This window comes from Pinus tabuliformis, chromosome 3_1 (assembly GCF_031772625.1).
Source record: "Pinus tabuliformis cultivar Carrire ecotype Pingquan chromosome 3_1, CPIR1, whole genome shotgun sequence".
NCBI classification, from domain to species: domain Eukaryota; kingdom Viridiplantae; phylum Streptophyta; class Pinopsida; order Pinales; family Pinaceae; genus Pinus; species Pinus tabuliformis.
Window position 1 is genome coordinate 249,297,119 of NC_142301.1, and position 16,032 is coordinate 249,313,150.

Below are 16,032 nucleotides of genomic sequence, written 5' to 3' on the forward strand. Positions count from 1 at the left end.
TCTTAGTGAATTATATATAGTTAGGGGAGGAAACATGACCCTTGAGCCCTACAAAATCCTTCTAAACATCTAAGTACAAGAATGATGCCCTGGATACGCACATATTGAATACCAAGAATAGGGCCTCACCTATATTTGGGGATGAAAATTTAATTAGGTTGTTTTTAGTAGTAGATAAAGGGTGTTGGAAATGAGCTAGGAAAGAAGCTATGCCATAGGTACTAATGAGAACTTTGAGATATCCAGAATGATGAAGAGTAGAATCAAGCACCATTGATGAGCTATGGAGGGTATATTTGGTCCCCAACAAAGTATATATTAGTGCCCTCATATGGTTTATGGTACTAGGTATACATATCAAGTTATTAATATTATCAACGAGGAAAGCATAAGCCCTAGTTGAATTCTAAAGCATATAAACATATAGGGGAAAACATGATACCTAAAACCACCACACCTGATATCTTAAGGTCTTAGACAACTTCCTTGCCTCACTACAAACCATCATATATGACTTCTTGATGATATCTTTTTCCTTTAGGTGGGAATATGCACATCACAAAGATATTTTGGGCATTAATTATGGAACTCGGGTCCTTAGATATGATTGAGGAAATAAATGTAGACTTTAGGTATTTATGGAAGGCTATATGCATCTAGGGCCTATAATGAAATCAAACATCAAACTTTGGATCCTATAAATGGTTAAGGAATCAAATTGAAGGGATAATCCCTAAGGAAGCTTCTAGAATTTGAGGGCCAAGAATGAAACCTTGAATCAAAACAAATGACCTCTCAAGGGAGTCCTCACATCGAATTGGGTGAAAAAGTACCCTTTTATGCACTAGGTATTGGTTTTATTTCCTTAGACATTCTAATAGGTTTGTGCATGAACTTTAGAACACATTATCTTACATTGAATGAAATATGAACTCATGCTTAAGAATTTATGCACATAGTTAAATGTGTGCATACTCCTTCTCGCGAACACACATGAATTTTTGACAAATCTAAATTAGAAAATATGCATCAAATTTTGGTTAGTATTTAGGCTATATAATTAAGAAAGCAAGCACATTCCTATGCAACTAACAATGACTTTTTTGACCATCAACTTTGTGCGAGTGGCTAGTGATTCTAAACCATGAAGAAAAATCCGAAGAGTTAGAATAGGAGAGACATCCTATCCTACATCCTATTACATTCACACTAAATATTCCTAAAGAATCAATGAAATTAAAATAAAATCCCTCTTAAAATTTTGAATCATTTCCAAACTACCTTCTCCCAATATTTCATTAATTCTCAAGGGAAGAAGATAAAACGATTTTGATCCTCAATGAACCTTTATATAGACAAATTATTTAAGAACTGTATATTCCTCTATAGTTCAAGGTTAAAATCACCTAGAAATAACCTAAGGGGAATTTCTATCATGGCCCCAAATGAAGATAATTATTTTACAAAATTTAACTTTAGCACTTGATTTATTTTGAGCTAGAGAAAGGAATGAATTTTTCTCTATATATGTTGCTTTAGATTAATTATTTTTTATGTTTGCTAGATCTGCTACAATATAACATAAGAGTAGGGCCTATTCCTTAGTTCTAGGCCAATAGGTTTTTTAGTATCCTTAGAGTTATTGAAGTCATTAAGAATTTATGTTCCAGATATCCTCCTAGGAGAGGAATCATGATTTTTTAGGAGGTTGGGGTTGACATATTGAAACCATCCTAATCATACTATGAGGATTGTAAGAGGTAGATAGGGTATGGTAATCACTTAAAGGATATAAAAAAGCTAACCAGTTTGATCCAAGGACTTTTTCTTTAATCTTACCTCCTAGGAGTGAAAAATAGGTGTTTGAAATATTTTTCATAGCTAAGAGGAGGAGGTGGAGGAATTTTCTTATCTAAGGCAAGGGAGTGATTTTTATTTATACCTAACCTAATGGATTCCACTATCATATAACTTTTAACTCCTTTTCTAGTTATATTGGGAAATATTTTCCTTCAACATTGGTTTTCATTAGACCCATATAGGGGATTGAGGTGAGCATTTATTTTCTTAATATTTCTTGAAGACCCATATTTTCCTTCCATTCAAGAGAGGACAATCCTTAGACAAGTTCCTATAATCATGACACCAAACACATTTATAATGAACCCCTTTATAGTTACAGGATGTAGAGAATTGTACGACCCTTTTCAATTATGATGAAATCATCCAAAATTTAGATAGTTCTCTGTCATCCAGAATCATTTCCATCAACGTTTAACTGTAATTCTATTATGAAGTATTCACTTGATATAAGAGACAAAAATATATTCAAATTTGGTTAAAGACTTCCTTAGACCATGAAATGAGGGAAAACCCTAGCATCCTAACCCTAACTACATAAAATTTCAAGTTTGTTGAATATTGATTGAAATCCCAATGTTATTTCTTAAAATACATGGCATGAAAACCCTATTTATAACTATACTAAAGGATCTTGTCTACATTTATTATACTTTTGACAATCTAAATTAGCTAACCCTTAACTATAATGATGCTTTAGGTGGGATATCATAATAAAGATATGGGCATTCTAATCATACAAGCGTCTAGAGTAATATTAACCATATTTTTCTTGGGAAATGACCTACTACCACAAATAGATCAAAATCCATTATATGATGTAGCTTAGTTTTTAATTCTAGATGCAAGGTAAGAGATTTAAGCTTTTTCTTTATGAATTTCTTTCATTTTCACAAGTTCCTTGAAGCTCTTAGTCCTATTTCTTCATAAACCAAAAACTTCGAATTGGAGGAGCAGATGTTGCCCATAAGATCCCATTTAGTTTCATAACAATGCAGCCTTGTCCCTTAATAACTCTGTCATCATTATTTGTTCTACTAAATATAGAAACAAGTGAATAGGACATCGAATCATTGTAGTGATAATGAATGCATGGGGTAAATGCTCCTATGTTAGGGGTAAAATATGTAATGGCTCCATATGCTAAGAATAATCCCAATGAGCTAGAATATGTTTGAAATTATACTAACTTGATTTCATTATGAACTACTTTTTCCTCGATAAACCTTGATTGCAATATCACATCTACAAATTGCTGACTCAAAAATCCTTCAACTTTAAAACTTATGTACTTTCAAATAATAAATTAATTTATAAAAAATAATAAAGTAATTTATATTGATGAACTAAATATTAATATTTAATTTTTTAGATAAATAATTTTATAATATAATGTAAATTTATATATTATTATAAAAATTATAATAAATTGAATGTTGCATGTAGATTATATAATAAAATAGCTAATTCATATAAAATAATCATTTATAATAATATTACTTAATGTTTTAAAAACTTTTTATAAAAACTGGTTAAAAAAAAAAATCTAATTAATATTTTTGGACATGAAAAATTAATAACTCGTTATATATAAATAAATAATTTATAATTTCTATAGAAGAATAAAAACTTTTTTCTTTTATAAAAAATACAAAATAACTTCAAAATAGATTATATTGAAAATACCTTGGAAATGAATCACTGCTTTTGTTTTCCAAATTTACGTTATAAAATATGTATGAAGTGATCACTACTTTTGTTTTGTATGTTCCAGTGAAAATAATTCCATCGAAAATATTTCACACATCGACAAGGGACCACCATACACGTCCATATTCCAAATAATATATCGTGGAGAAAAAATAATATATCAAAATATATAACTTAGAAAACAAACTTAAAAAGCAAATATTAGCAACAAAACACAACTCATTGACACATATATTACTATATTGACTATCAATGTTATATAAAACAATACATGTCATTCCGCGGTGTACAACAAAAGGGATTACAATATTTTTCAAACAATGAGTGTACAACAAAGGGATTACAATATTCCAAACAATCGGTGTACAACAAAAGGGATTACAAGATTTCTCAAACAATCAGTGTACAACAGAGGGGTTACAATATTTCAAACAATCAGTGTACAACTGATGGATTACAATATTTCTCAAAATTTATTATAGTACCCAACATCAACGTCATAAAACATTATAGCATGTACTTCATAGGGAATAACAATCAGTGTACAACAAAAGGGATTACAATATTTCAGAAACCACTAGTGTACAACAAAGGGATTACAACGTCAAACATAAGGTAATGATGTCGAACTAGAGAATCTTTTTCATATTTTCCTTTCAATTTGGCTAAAGTCTCTATACTTGTACCACCTAGCCCAAGCCAGAAAATGGAAAAGGTTGAGAGTCGTGAGAATGCAGAGCACCATATAGAAGAGTTCTAGATGATTACGATTCAGATTGTTGCCAGAGAGCCACCCTACTCCATTCTTCAGCCTCTCGCTTATTCTATTGACCACAGACACCAGCACGGAGCTCAGGTAATAGCCCAACGATAGACAGCACCACGAGAGTGAAGTGGACAACGATCTCATGCCTGAGGGGGCTTGGCTATAGAAAAACTCCAGGAGACCTACCAACGTAAATATGTCGGACATGCCCAGAAAAAAGTACTGCCACCCCAACCAGAACACCGAAATGGGCAACGGTTTGGTGGTGTCCAGCAGCAAATGGTGTGTAGCAACGGTTTTTCTCTTCACTTCTACCACGGCAGCCACGGCCATGCCCGCCGTAGACATAAGCAACCCTATACCCACTCTCTGCAACTGGGTGATTCCCGTTTCGTGCCCGGTGATGCGACGGGCAATGGGAACGAAAACTTTGTCGTAAAGCGGGGCGAGTATAACGAGGATAATGAGTGAAATCGCAGAAAGGGAGGCCGCTGGAATCTCGAAACCCTTGAGTTTCCTGTCCATGGTACTTGCCTGCTCAATAGAGAAAGTTTGCAGCTGTGCGAGGCAGCAGTATGTCATAATTGTACTCGCGAAAATGGGTAACAGTCTCAGCACTGATTTTGTTTCCTCTACCTGCGTGACTGTGCAAAGTTTCCATTGACTTCTGCAGTTGAGATCCTTCAATCCATTGCTGTTGTCAAGGATAGCCGCCTTGTCCAAAAACCTGAACCAGCGCGACAAACCTTATACGCATTAGGTCTAGATTTTGCAAAACAAAATAACGCTGCAATTCATATAGCGTTCACAAATAATTATTTTCCTGCTACATTTCTGATAACCAGCTGTGCAATTTCAAATTTATCTCCCCTCTTAAGCTAAAAATTGATGTAACTGATCATTAATTTTTTTTGTTTGGTTATATGCAAAGGTTTTCTAAAAAAATTGCGTTGTTATATGCCAAGGTTTTATAACAATTGCGATTACGTTTAAAAAGGTATTTTTATCGTGGCAGATTTGGGAATACCTAGGAATCCCATGGATAGCAGTTATGCTGAAAAATTTGAAGTCACTCTTATTCATGGAAAGAACTAGGCAATCTAAATAAATTTAGCAAGTCTGTTGTATCCTAGGTGTTATAGTCACTTCATAATTACTTCAGTTTAGTGGAATTCTACTCCAGTCATTTATTGTTGATGTTTTCTATGTAATTTATTTAGCTATTTTGAATATTGAAAAGAGCAATCTCTGCTCTAAGATTTCTCTCCATTCCTTGTCAATTATCTTAAAAAAAAACTACAACAACTCACTAATTTAACTCTATAATATAAAAAAGGTTATAACTCACTAATTGATCTCTATAATATAAAAAATATTATAAATGTATATCAAAATGCAACTACTCCAATCTTTCTCAATCTTACTTTCTATGCATAAAAGAATAAACTACCAAAAAGTAAAGATAATACATGATCACTCCAACTAAATAGATTATCCAATGAATAAATACTGCAACTATGCAGATTGTGTAAGTTAACCTCTATTTAATCATTCATTAACATTTATCACTAAGAACTTAAATACTTAATACTTAGTCATTAAAACTTGTAAATAGCAACCACATTATATTTAGGGTTTCACATATTTAAATTTTCCCTACCTTCCAAATACGTTTGAAAAGGCATCACTACAGCTTAGACATTAAAATTTGTGAAGAACAACTTCATTAAATTTAGGGTTTCACCTATTTAAATTTTCCTGACCCGGCAAATACGTTTAAAAAGGGACAAAATGTACCGTAGAAAATCAAATTCAAACCCTGCTGAGAACTATCTGATTTCCAACCGAATCTATGGTCCAACTCTTTTGATTCATGTCGGAGAATTTACGTCCAATATTTATACAATTCATTTCAATACAATTTTCAATATCTATTGAAAAAGTTTTCTCAACGAATCTGAAAATTTCAATAAAAATAGAAACTATTTTCACGCCATAAAGAGAAGCATAATAATGAAAATTAATACTACCGAGTAACTCTTGCTTTCAGGAATTGCATTACCAGAATTGTGGAGTATGTTGAACTGTACTTGTTTCTATGTCGCAGACGTCATATAGCATCTTGGAATCTGTTGGTAGAGGCAACTTTCGATTCCTAATTGCAGCTATGAATACCTAAAACAAAAAAGCAAAACCTTCAAATTATTTTGACAAAGTGGTGGCACGAGTTCATACATTACACAAAAAGATTATGTTTAAAGCGAACCTTAAACACGAATACCTAAAACTAAAAAGCAAAACCTTCAAATTATTTTTGACGAAGTGGTGACATGAGTTCATACATTACACAAAAAGATTATGTTTAAAGCGAACCTTAAACATGAATACCCAAAACAAAAAAGCAAAACCCTCAAATTATTCCTGACAAAGTGGTGGTACGAGTTCATACATTACACAAAAGGATTATGTTTAAAGCGAACCTTAAACATTTGACAGAAATTTCATGAAGTTGTATAAATTATTCCTAACTATAAACGGAAGGTAAAAATAATGATTTCTCTTTAGAAAATTACGATATCAGAGATCGAATTGTATATCTTTTCAATCTTATTGCGTTAATTTTATATAAAAAAAGATTTAATTATGTGTTTATCTTTCAGAATTAAGGCTTTTGTGAGAATATCAATTTTGTGGATTCATCTTATTAGAATTTTCAATATACTGTCGACATAGCAAGTGTGGCTCATCATGTTGAGTCACACTTGCTAGTTCAAGATATTATCAAAAATTTTAAATGTCATCGATTCATAAATATTAGATCAAAATATATTTTTATTTTTTATGTGGTTTATTGACCAGTCATACTTGTTAGTTCTAAATATTTATAAAAATTTTAATGTAATAGATTTCTAAATATCAGGTTAAAATATCTCTTTTATTTAACAATGTATTTGTAAATTTGACAAAAAAATTTTGAATTTCACAAACATAAAATCAATACAAAAATTTTAAGTATTCTTAAAATCGAAAATCAAATCTATATTCCCTTCCATACAACATTGTAACAACTTTGAAATTCACCAATTTCAATATGCTGACCTGTGCGATGCGGGTGAGGGGACTCCCTGAAGGAATCTTGTTGCGATACGTTAAGAAACCAGAGCTGAATACCAGGAGTGCCAAAAATATCGAAATTGTGGAAATTCCGAATCCCCACTGCCATCCTATGTTTTCTTGAATCCACATCACAAAAGTGACTGCTACCAGGCCTCCCACGCATAGACTGAAGAAATACCAGTTGAAAAAATTGGATATAAGCCTCCTCTCTTCCGGAATTTTTTCATCAAACTGATCGGCCCCGTGTGCTGATAACGAAGCTCTCACCCCACCTGTTCCCAGAGCTACGATGAACAATGCCACGTAGAACATGGCTCTCTGTCCAACCGTGGCATGCTCGCAGTTGCTAGTGAATTGCTCACTACTGCAAGGAGGGGGCTTCAAAGAAGGAAAATGTGCTTGCAGAGTAAGCATCAACAACCCCTGCAACGCAATGCAATGCAAGCTTATGCAAAGGTCAAGTGATTTATAGTTTCGGGTGCTATTTTTATGACAACTTATGGTTTTGTTTATGTTATTCATCTAAGTAGTAAAACAAATTTATTAAAAGTTTTTCTGTTTTCAAATATGCTATATTTCATATAAATAATATGGAAAAGCTATTAGTTCTCAAAAACCTAAAACCCAAAACTAACCTAGATAATTTGAGTAAGTCAAATTTACCCAAACCACAGCAGCATTGTGCTAATCTATATTCAAACCATTGACTTAGTATCTGATTGTATTTCATCCATGTTGCGTAGACTTCGTATTAGATTTGTATTTCATCCATGTTTCGTATAGTTTAGTGTAGGGAAATTGTAAGGAAGAGGTAGTTTTTTTCCTTACAGTATAGTCTGAACATTGTAATACACAAATTCCATTCTATATTTAACTGATCGTAGATTCTATAAATATTTTGGAATGTTTGTAAAGACAAACAAATAGAAACTCCATTCGTTCCTGTCCATCCTATTCTAAAATAAAATAAGCAATCGAGGTAAAGATGGCTCGTTTAGCAAGTCTCCGGACGCTGAAACTGTAATAATATTGAGAAAAGCCAAAGCTAGATTCAATCACTCACCAATAGTTCTGTGGTTGCGAAGGATATGATTGTCCAAAACCTGGTAAGGAATGAATCTGATATAAAACCTCCAACCAGCGTCAACAAGAACAAAGTGCCCATATAATTTGTTATCATATTGGCAGACTCCGCAAGAGGATAGTGCATCAGAGTACTGACGTAGGTAACGAGATTGTTAGCCATTGAAACGAATGCCATATTCTCCATAACCTCTACTCCTGCACATACATACTCAACATTCAGAAAATTAACCTAATCTCTTATCACTATATTCCTGCACATACAAACTCAACATTCAGAAAAATAGCCTAAGCTCTTATCGCGATATTCATGATATGGACGACAACGCTGCAAGAACCAGTCAGAGAGTAAAGGTACCGAAGACGAATGCAGCTGCCCTAAGCCCGCCATGCTTGGATGGTGTAGCAGGTCTGCCCCTCCAGTCCGCATATCTCTCTGACCATATTTGTGTATCTGCCTGTCAATGCAAACCATGTTCAGTGAAAGCCACAGAAATAAATTACAACAAAGAGAAGTAGCAAATTACCATTAGGGCACCCGATGAAGAATGTATGATTCTCAAGTGGGACTTGTTCACCCAGAGCAGGATTGTTCGACTCGCTTTGGATTTGCAAGGGAGTAAAAAGGCTTGATATAGATGATGATAGCTTTCATTTTCTCCAGGATTTAACGTCCATTATCAAGGATTTAACATCCATTTATAAATGGAAGGTCGAGTTTACCCCACGGAATTATGAGTGTAGGAAAAATGATTTGTAACTTCCACTAACATTATGGATCCACAAACCAAAACTTGATTTGACAACATTAACATCACTGTCCAGTTAAAGTACAATCACTAGATAAGTGGCTTCAACTGCATGCCAACATAGAGCATCGGTCAACGATTCCCGCTGGCAATGATTCCGACTTAGTGATGTAGAGTTAATGTTCTATAGATATAAATTGTCAAAAGACTTCACACGATATCTGAGTCACCTTCACCACATACACGAAAGATATATGTCCCCCATACCCCGGGACAGGACTATGCGTAGTGAACGACGGCCCTGTGCACGCAGTGGTTGCCACCAGACGAGAGAGGGACCACATCACTGGCCCAGAGGAGAAGAGAAGTAACACATCAATGGATACCCGCCCAGAGAAGAGAGAGGTCCCACATACCCCTCATGAATCTGACCTCTACGGGGGAAATAGTGAATAGCAATGAGGAAGCGTTACATACCCGCCCAGAGAAGAGAGAGGTCCCACATACCCCTCATGAATCTGACCTCTACGGGGAAAATAGTGAATAGCAATGAGGAAGCGTTACATACGATGATTCACCCATTTGAGGATCATACGCAAATAGTCCTCAGGGATGAAAATCACAATCCACAATCATTCACAATCATAAACTTGGATATAAATCTACTTCCATGATGGATATAGCTACCCACTAAAAATTCCTTGTTGGTGTACATCAACAGAAATATGCATTGAAAACATTCATAAAGTTGCATTAAAATGATCTTTCGGATAGGGTTTCCATCTCATTTTTGGATTTGAAATTTTATGCCTACTAAGGGTTTATATGGGAAAGAGGGTTTCGAAAAAATATCTATAATTGAATATATATATATATATATATTTCAATTAATTATATTATTTTTTATTGATTTTAATATGAAAATATATATATATATATATATATATATTTATTTTAAAATTTCAATTAATTATATTATATTTTATTTATTTTAATATCAGATTTTAGGTTAAGATCTCATCATTATTATTAATATTGATTGATATAATTTTGAAAATATTATATTAATTATTTGTATGTTAAAATAATGGGATAGTAACATAACTCAAAAGATAATTTTAACTTTTTATTTAGGTATATAAATTATTTAATTATAAAAAACTATCATAATTTATAATTACTATTATAAATTTAAATTTAAATTATATTATGAGCTCATAATGGAACATATTCATTCAAGACTCTCTTTTTTCGATTATGTAATTACTGAACATGTGGACCAAGAAGGCAACAAGGCTACAGATAAACTAGCAAATTGAGGAAGTGAGCTCTAGGGCGAGGATATTCTACAAGGTTGGCCTCCCTCTTCTCAAAATAATCACCTGGTGGATCTGTGTTGGATAGTGGAGGAGGAAGAGGCTTCCCTGACCGGGGTGAGAATCACAGAGCATGTGGCCACTGAGTCCCGTGATCGTTAACAATTGGTGTGCCGATGGAGGACTGGCCTCCTAGTCCTTTCATTTGAACCGGTGCAATGAGAGGTGTAATTGCAATTGTAAATGCGATCGTGTGAAACCTGGTCTCGTCTCGGTGAATGTGGCTGGTGAAAGTTTAACGAGTGGGATGGCTCAACAAGACGACATTTGTGTTTCTGTTTCATTCTTGTGTTGGGCTTCGGGTCGATATTCTGCAAGTAGGTGCAAGACTCGACAGTAGGCTTTTAGCATCAGGTGGTGGGATCTGATCTTCCCCTATGACTCTTGGCTATGTAAATTCATTATCATTTTGCTCCAAAGGCACCCTAGGTTTTATTGTGCTTGCATAGTGTGGGTGCAGGTAATTGAGGGAACTTGGTATTTATGTCTTCAATGGATTTTGGAAGGTGCCAATAGTTGGTCCATTGAAGGCGTCTAGAGGAAAAAATATACAAGATATGAACTTTGGAGGTGGCGCTATTGATGGTGGCAATGGGTGTGCGAGGGATTCTTCATTTCTGGTGCTTGGTCCGAAAATTTGCGCACCTGGTGGTTTCGTGGGCATTTCTCTATGTGTAGTGGGGATAGAGGAGTCACCTTTGTCGAGTCTTCAGCGTCAGCATTTTGGTGTGGGCTACGCAAGGCTTCTTGGGGAGCGTCAGCCTAGGGAGAGTTTCTCTCACCTTCTCCTTCTCAAATAGGCCGCGTTCTCGCCGAGATGCTCAATTGGTGGCAAGGTGGTAGCTAGGTTGTAGTGTGTGGTCATCTGCAAAGAATTGTGGGTGAAGGGAGATCTAGTCTTTGGGTTTGGAGGTATGGGCAAGTTTCAGTGGGTGGGACTCTGAAGACTGTTGGAGGATTTGGCTCTCCGGAACTGTTCAATATGTGATCTTCCTCACATCGTGGACGCTCCTCCCCCATACCAAACCAGGCTTTGCAGGTCATGGGGACTCAATGAGGTTGGCTCTTTAAGAAGATTTGGCAATGGTGGTAGCCAGGCCACACTAAGGTCACTAGACTGTTTGTCACTCCTGGATATCAGGTGTTGGAATGCGTGGTAGTTCTGGTGGCAGAAAGGAGGCTTCCCATGGAGGTGTAGATGGGAGGTCTAAGCAACCTCAACGAAGTTGTGGTGTGCGGCGAGGTGGAACGACTAATTGGGGGTTTGGTCGACATGCAACTCCTAGCCAATAGGTAATTCAACATTATTGTCGCGTGAATTACTGGGAACTGATTCAATCTCTACTAGATTGGGTGGAGTCGGTTGAATGGGTTCGAAGGGAGGAGCACGTTGAGTTGGTGGCCACCTTGGATAGGATGCATTACTTTCAGTGCCAGGTTAGAGAATGAGTGGTGGTGGTCTAGCGAGGTCAAAACCACCTTGTAGAAAAAGTGGAAAAATTGACTTGGCGCGTTCACATTGAAGGGCACGTCCAGTGCAACTTCTACCCTCCGCCACCTGTAGGAACTTCCCTGGATAACCCAACTTCCATTATGCCAGATGACTAGTATGCTATCAGGTGTTCTTTCTGTATTGTTTGTCTTTTGGTTCCTTTGGCCCTTTCGTTTATGGACATTGTCCTTGGCCTCTTTTTTTTTTTTTTTTTTTATCACTTGCTACAAACATTGGTCAACAAACCTGGTCACGATGAGACCACCTGCATTTTTTTGTACTAGATATACATCTATTTTAACATATAGATAAAATATCGACTTACAAAAATAAATAAATTATATTATATATAAATCTATTTATTAATATATCCATGAAAAATATATCAATAATATCTAATCGAAATAACAACAATATTAATATCAATTAATACTTTTATAATATATATTTTCAACACTATCTCACCAAAACGTGACAAAATGAATAAGAAATCAAATGTAAATTTAAGCTCCATGAGATCTATGGTCATCTATTAAAATCTTTGTTATATGGGACATATACAATTATTTATTACAAATTTAAATTCTATGACATATGTGTATATCTATTAAAAATTTAGTCATAAGTAACATATATAATTATTTATTATAAATTTAACTTTTCCTAACATATATAATTTTCTATTAAAAACTTCATTATATTTGATATATATAATCATTTTTTATAAGCTTCACAATATATTATATAAAATTCTAGAATTAATACACAAATATTATTAATATAAATAATAATAATAATAATTAAAATTATTAATGTTTTAAGTATTAATATTTATGTGTTAATTTTCAATATCAACTTCCTATAAATTTAAATATAATGATAATTTTAAAAAATATATAATTTATATAATTATTTCTATTTTAATTATAATTTCAATTTATTCTAATAATTAAAAACAATATTTTCCATATGAGCTCAAGCACGATATAATGTGGGGACATGATAACCACCCCACCAAGATTAAAGGAGGGGATGTAGCACAACCCACCCCTGTATAATTTTAATGTTTTTCATGTCATATTCCATGTGCACATGCTCACACTCCTACATGTAAGAGATCACAATTTTTTGTATTTGGTAGTTATTGCACTAAGATTTAGCGTTTAAGATCAACGATGGCTCTACGAGTGGAACTCTCTAGACCTCGCATTTGGAATTATAAGCATCCTCGTGCACAGTGAAAATTCATCATCGAGTGAGGTTGAGGGGGCTTGGTCGGTATACAAGCAAATATTCTACATGAGCTAGATTCGGGTCTCAATACGAAAAGGGAATTAGTGTCTTTCATGGCCTCAAACTCTCGTCTATGGTTTTCATGGTCGTAAAATGGCAAGCTAAAGTTTAAATTTAATACTCAACTTTAACACCAAAAATTAGTAAGTTGTTTCTATTTAGAGCTAATCTCCACTTAAGATTTTTTTGTTAGCATTTTCTTCACAATTCCATTGGTTTTTTTATTGCTACTTTATTATAGGAATTTTGTCACGATATCCTCGAGCTCAGTGTGTTTGGCCTTCTTGCATGGAACTACAAATGACCCTTTAATGAGGCTTATCATGAGCTCTCTTTGCATGTCTCTTTTCTCATCCCCTACCTGAGTGCTCCCCCCTGCCTCTCTTGGGAAATGCCACACCCCTCCTCGCCTATTCAAGTGACTAGAAGCATAGTTTTTTTTACCTTTCCTCCTTCTGGGATTCATCCCTCCTTGCTTGAGAATTGAACATGGTATCCAAAAACCTATTAACATTCCTAGATAACATGCTAGGACTAGAAGAAGTGTTTCTTTTTATCAAGATATGGGATCTTTGTTTTAGTAACGTTCAAAGTCCTTAGAGGAGTGGCACTAAGCCGACATGGAACCACAAATGTAAGAGGAAGTTTCCACAATGAATAAGGGAACACCGAGGAACACAGTTTCCCATCAACCATGGAAATTGTAGGCAGATTTACTGACTTGGTTTTATATGGATGACACACAAGGGGAAGATTCAACTAGTACATGTACATGATAGATCTTTATTGCCATATGAAGATGTTTCAAGGGTGGGTTCTAATGGATTAGTATAATTTTTGGGAAGAAATCTTGTTGGGGTTATATGAGCTACAAACCATATATAAAGGACTAGATCATGACTTGCAATGAATTGAAGCTCTCCTAGGCCTTCATCCAAATCCAAGATGTCAACCAAGGAGCTGCAAAGAAACCGTCTCTATTGAGGAATGAGATGCCCCAAATATTGGTTGATAATTTTTTCTTAGTTTCTTTTTGTTTATTTACTTGTGTGATTTTCTACTTTTATGTTTTTTCATCTTTAATAGGCGACAATTCACATACTATATATGCTATAACTTCCTACTTTCGAAGTACTACTAATTTCCAGAGTTCCCTTAGATCCATCAAAGACCTTGTGGACCCTAAAGACATTAAAGATGTTTAATTAATCCCTTACTCCTATTGGACGTCGTACATTGGGAAGATTGGTTGCTTCACCAATCAAATAATTCATGAGCACACAACAAACATCAAACATAATTGATCATGTGACTCAACTATAGCCGAGCACATTGAGAAAACTAAACACCATGTCTATATTGAGGATTCCTCAGTCATTGCTAAGATTGATCACTTCCATCATAGGAAGTTAAGGAAATCCATTTGAAAATGAGGAGTAGGTGAATAATATCAATAGTGATGATGGTCAGAAATTAAGTAGAAGTTGAATTCTCCCCTTCTTTGTGAATTCCTTTGGTTTTGTTTTTCCCCTTTCTCTTTTTCTTGTTTTTTTATTAATTTATATTATTTTATCTAACTAAGTCCTATAAACATAACTCATAGTTATATTCATGGTTCTAAGATATTTTGGCATTATATAAATAGTATACTTTAACATATAATAAACAAAAAATATACACAACATTTACTTGTAATATGTAATATAAAATACATTTTTAATTAATAATTTTCATTTATGATGATGATGATGATTAACATTCACTAAGATCAATTTGGTCTATTGGACATTAAGAAGAATAATCTAATTGTGCTTTTTTAGAATGTTATTTCTCTGCTAAAAAATAAGCGAAAGACGCGCACCAAGATTACTATAGTTGGGTTGACTTAATAATTCAAGAAGATTGGAAGCGTGACAAATATTAGAGAAATGAGAACAGATATGAGTAAATGTCGGACAATCTAAAAGAAAGTTATTTTCATCCTCCACTCTCTTAGTATCGCAAAGCTGAAAATTTTTATCATCCCAGCGAGTCTTCGGAGTAGACCTGGTATAGACATATTTGGGCACTACAACCCCGAACACATATGTCCATAAAACCAAGGGCTTCCAAGTCCCTAAATGTGTTGTTTCATACCCTGAAGGAGCAAGGTCAGCTGATTACATCATCTCCTAGAAGTTCTCCATGAAAAACTACTCAGAACTGGTCAAAACTGGACCATACAGATTGCTCAGTGTTAAGGGTGTGATGCATCTTGCCTGCCACATGCAAAAAGTGTGATGCTTACTGAAAAACCCTTCTGTAGGGTGCGATGAGTGAGGGCAGACAAATGGCAGAAACAGTTTGCTAGGTGGAGACCCTGAGAATCTTCTAGAAGCTTCTCATTTGACACTTGCCTCTCTGAATTCGCCCAGGGATGAGTAAGAGATCATGAAATCTCCAAGTGGAACCAAGAACTATCAGAGAGATAACACTAATCAAAATCCCAGAAGTTGACTCACCCCCCTGCAAACATCTATGTATGGATCCCTCCTCCCAGAGATCTAGAAGGCTGGAATTTTGTAATTTGCAAGGAAGTGCTATTGG

The 16,032-nt window shown here is 34.7% G+C and overlaps 1 protein-coding gene across 1 annotated transcript; it reads right to left on the reverse strand.

The window, feature by feature from the left end:
- Positions 1–4,113: 4,113 nt before the first annotated feature.
- LOC149186732 (protein NRT1/ PTR FAMILY 4.5-like) lies at positions 4,114–9,189 on the reverse strand. Its single transcript, XM_089412677.1, has 6 exons — positions 9,064–9,189; positions 8,895–8,994; positions 8,517–8,734; positions 7,436–7,876; positions 6,399–6,511; positions 4,114–5,063 (listed from the first exon to the last, which is right to left on the reverse strand). Exons 1-6 carry the CDS (start codon positions 9,064–9,066, stop codon positions 4,214–4,216), a joined length of 1,725 nt encoding a protein of 574 aa, XP_089268803.1. The 5' UTR covers positions 9,067–9,189; the 3' UTR covers positions 4,114–4,213.
- Between the last annotated feature and the right edge of the window lie 6,843 nt (positions 9,190–16,032).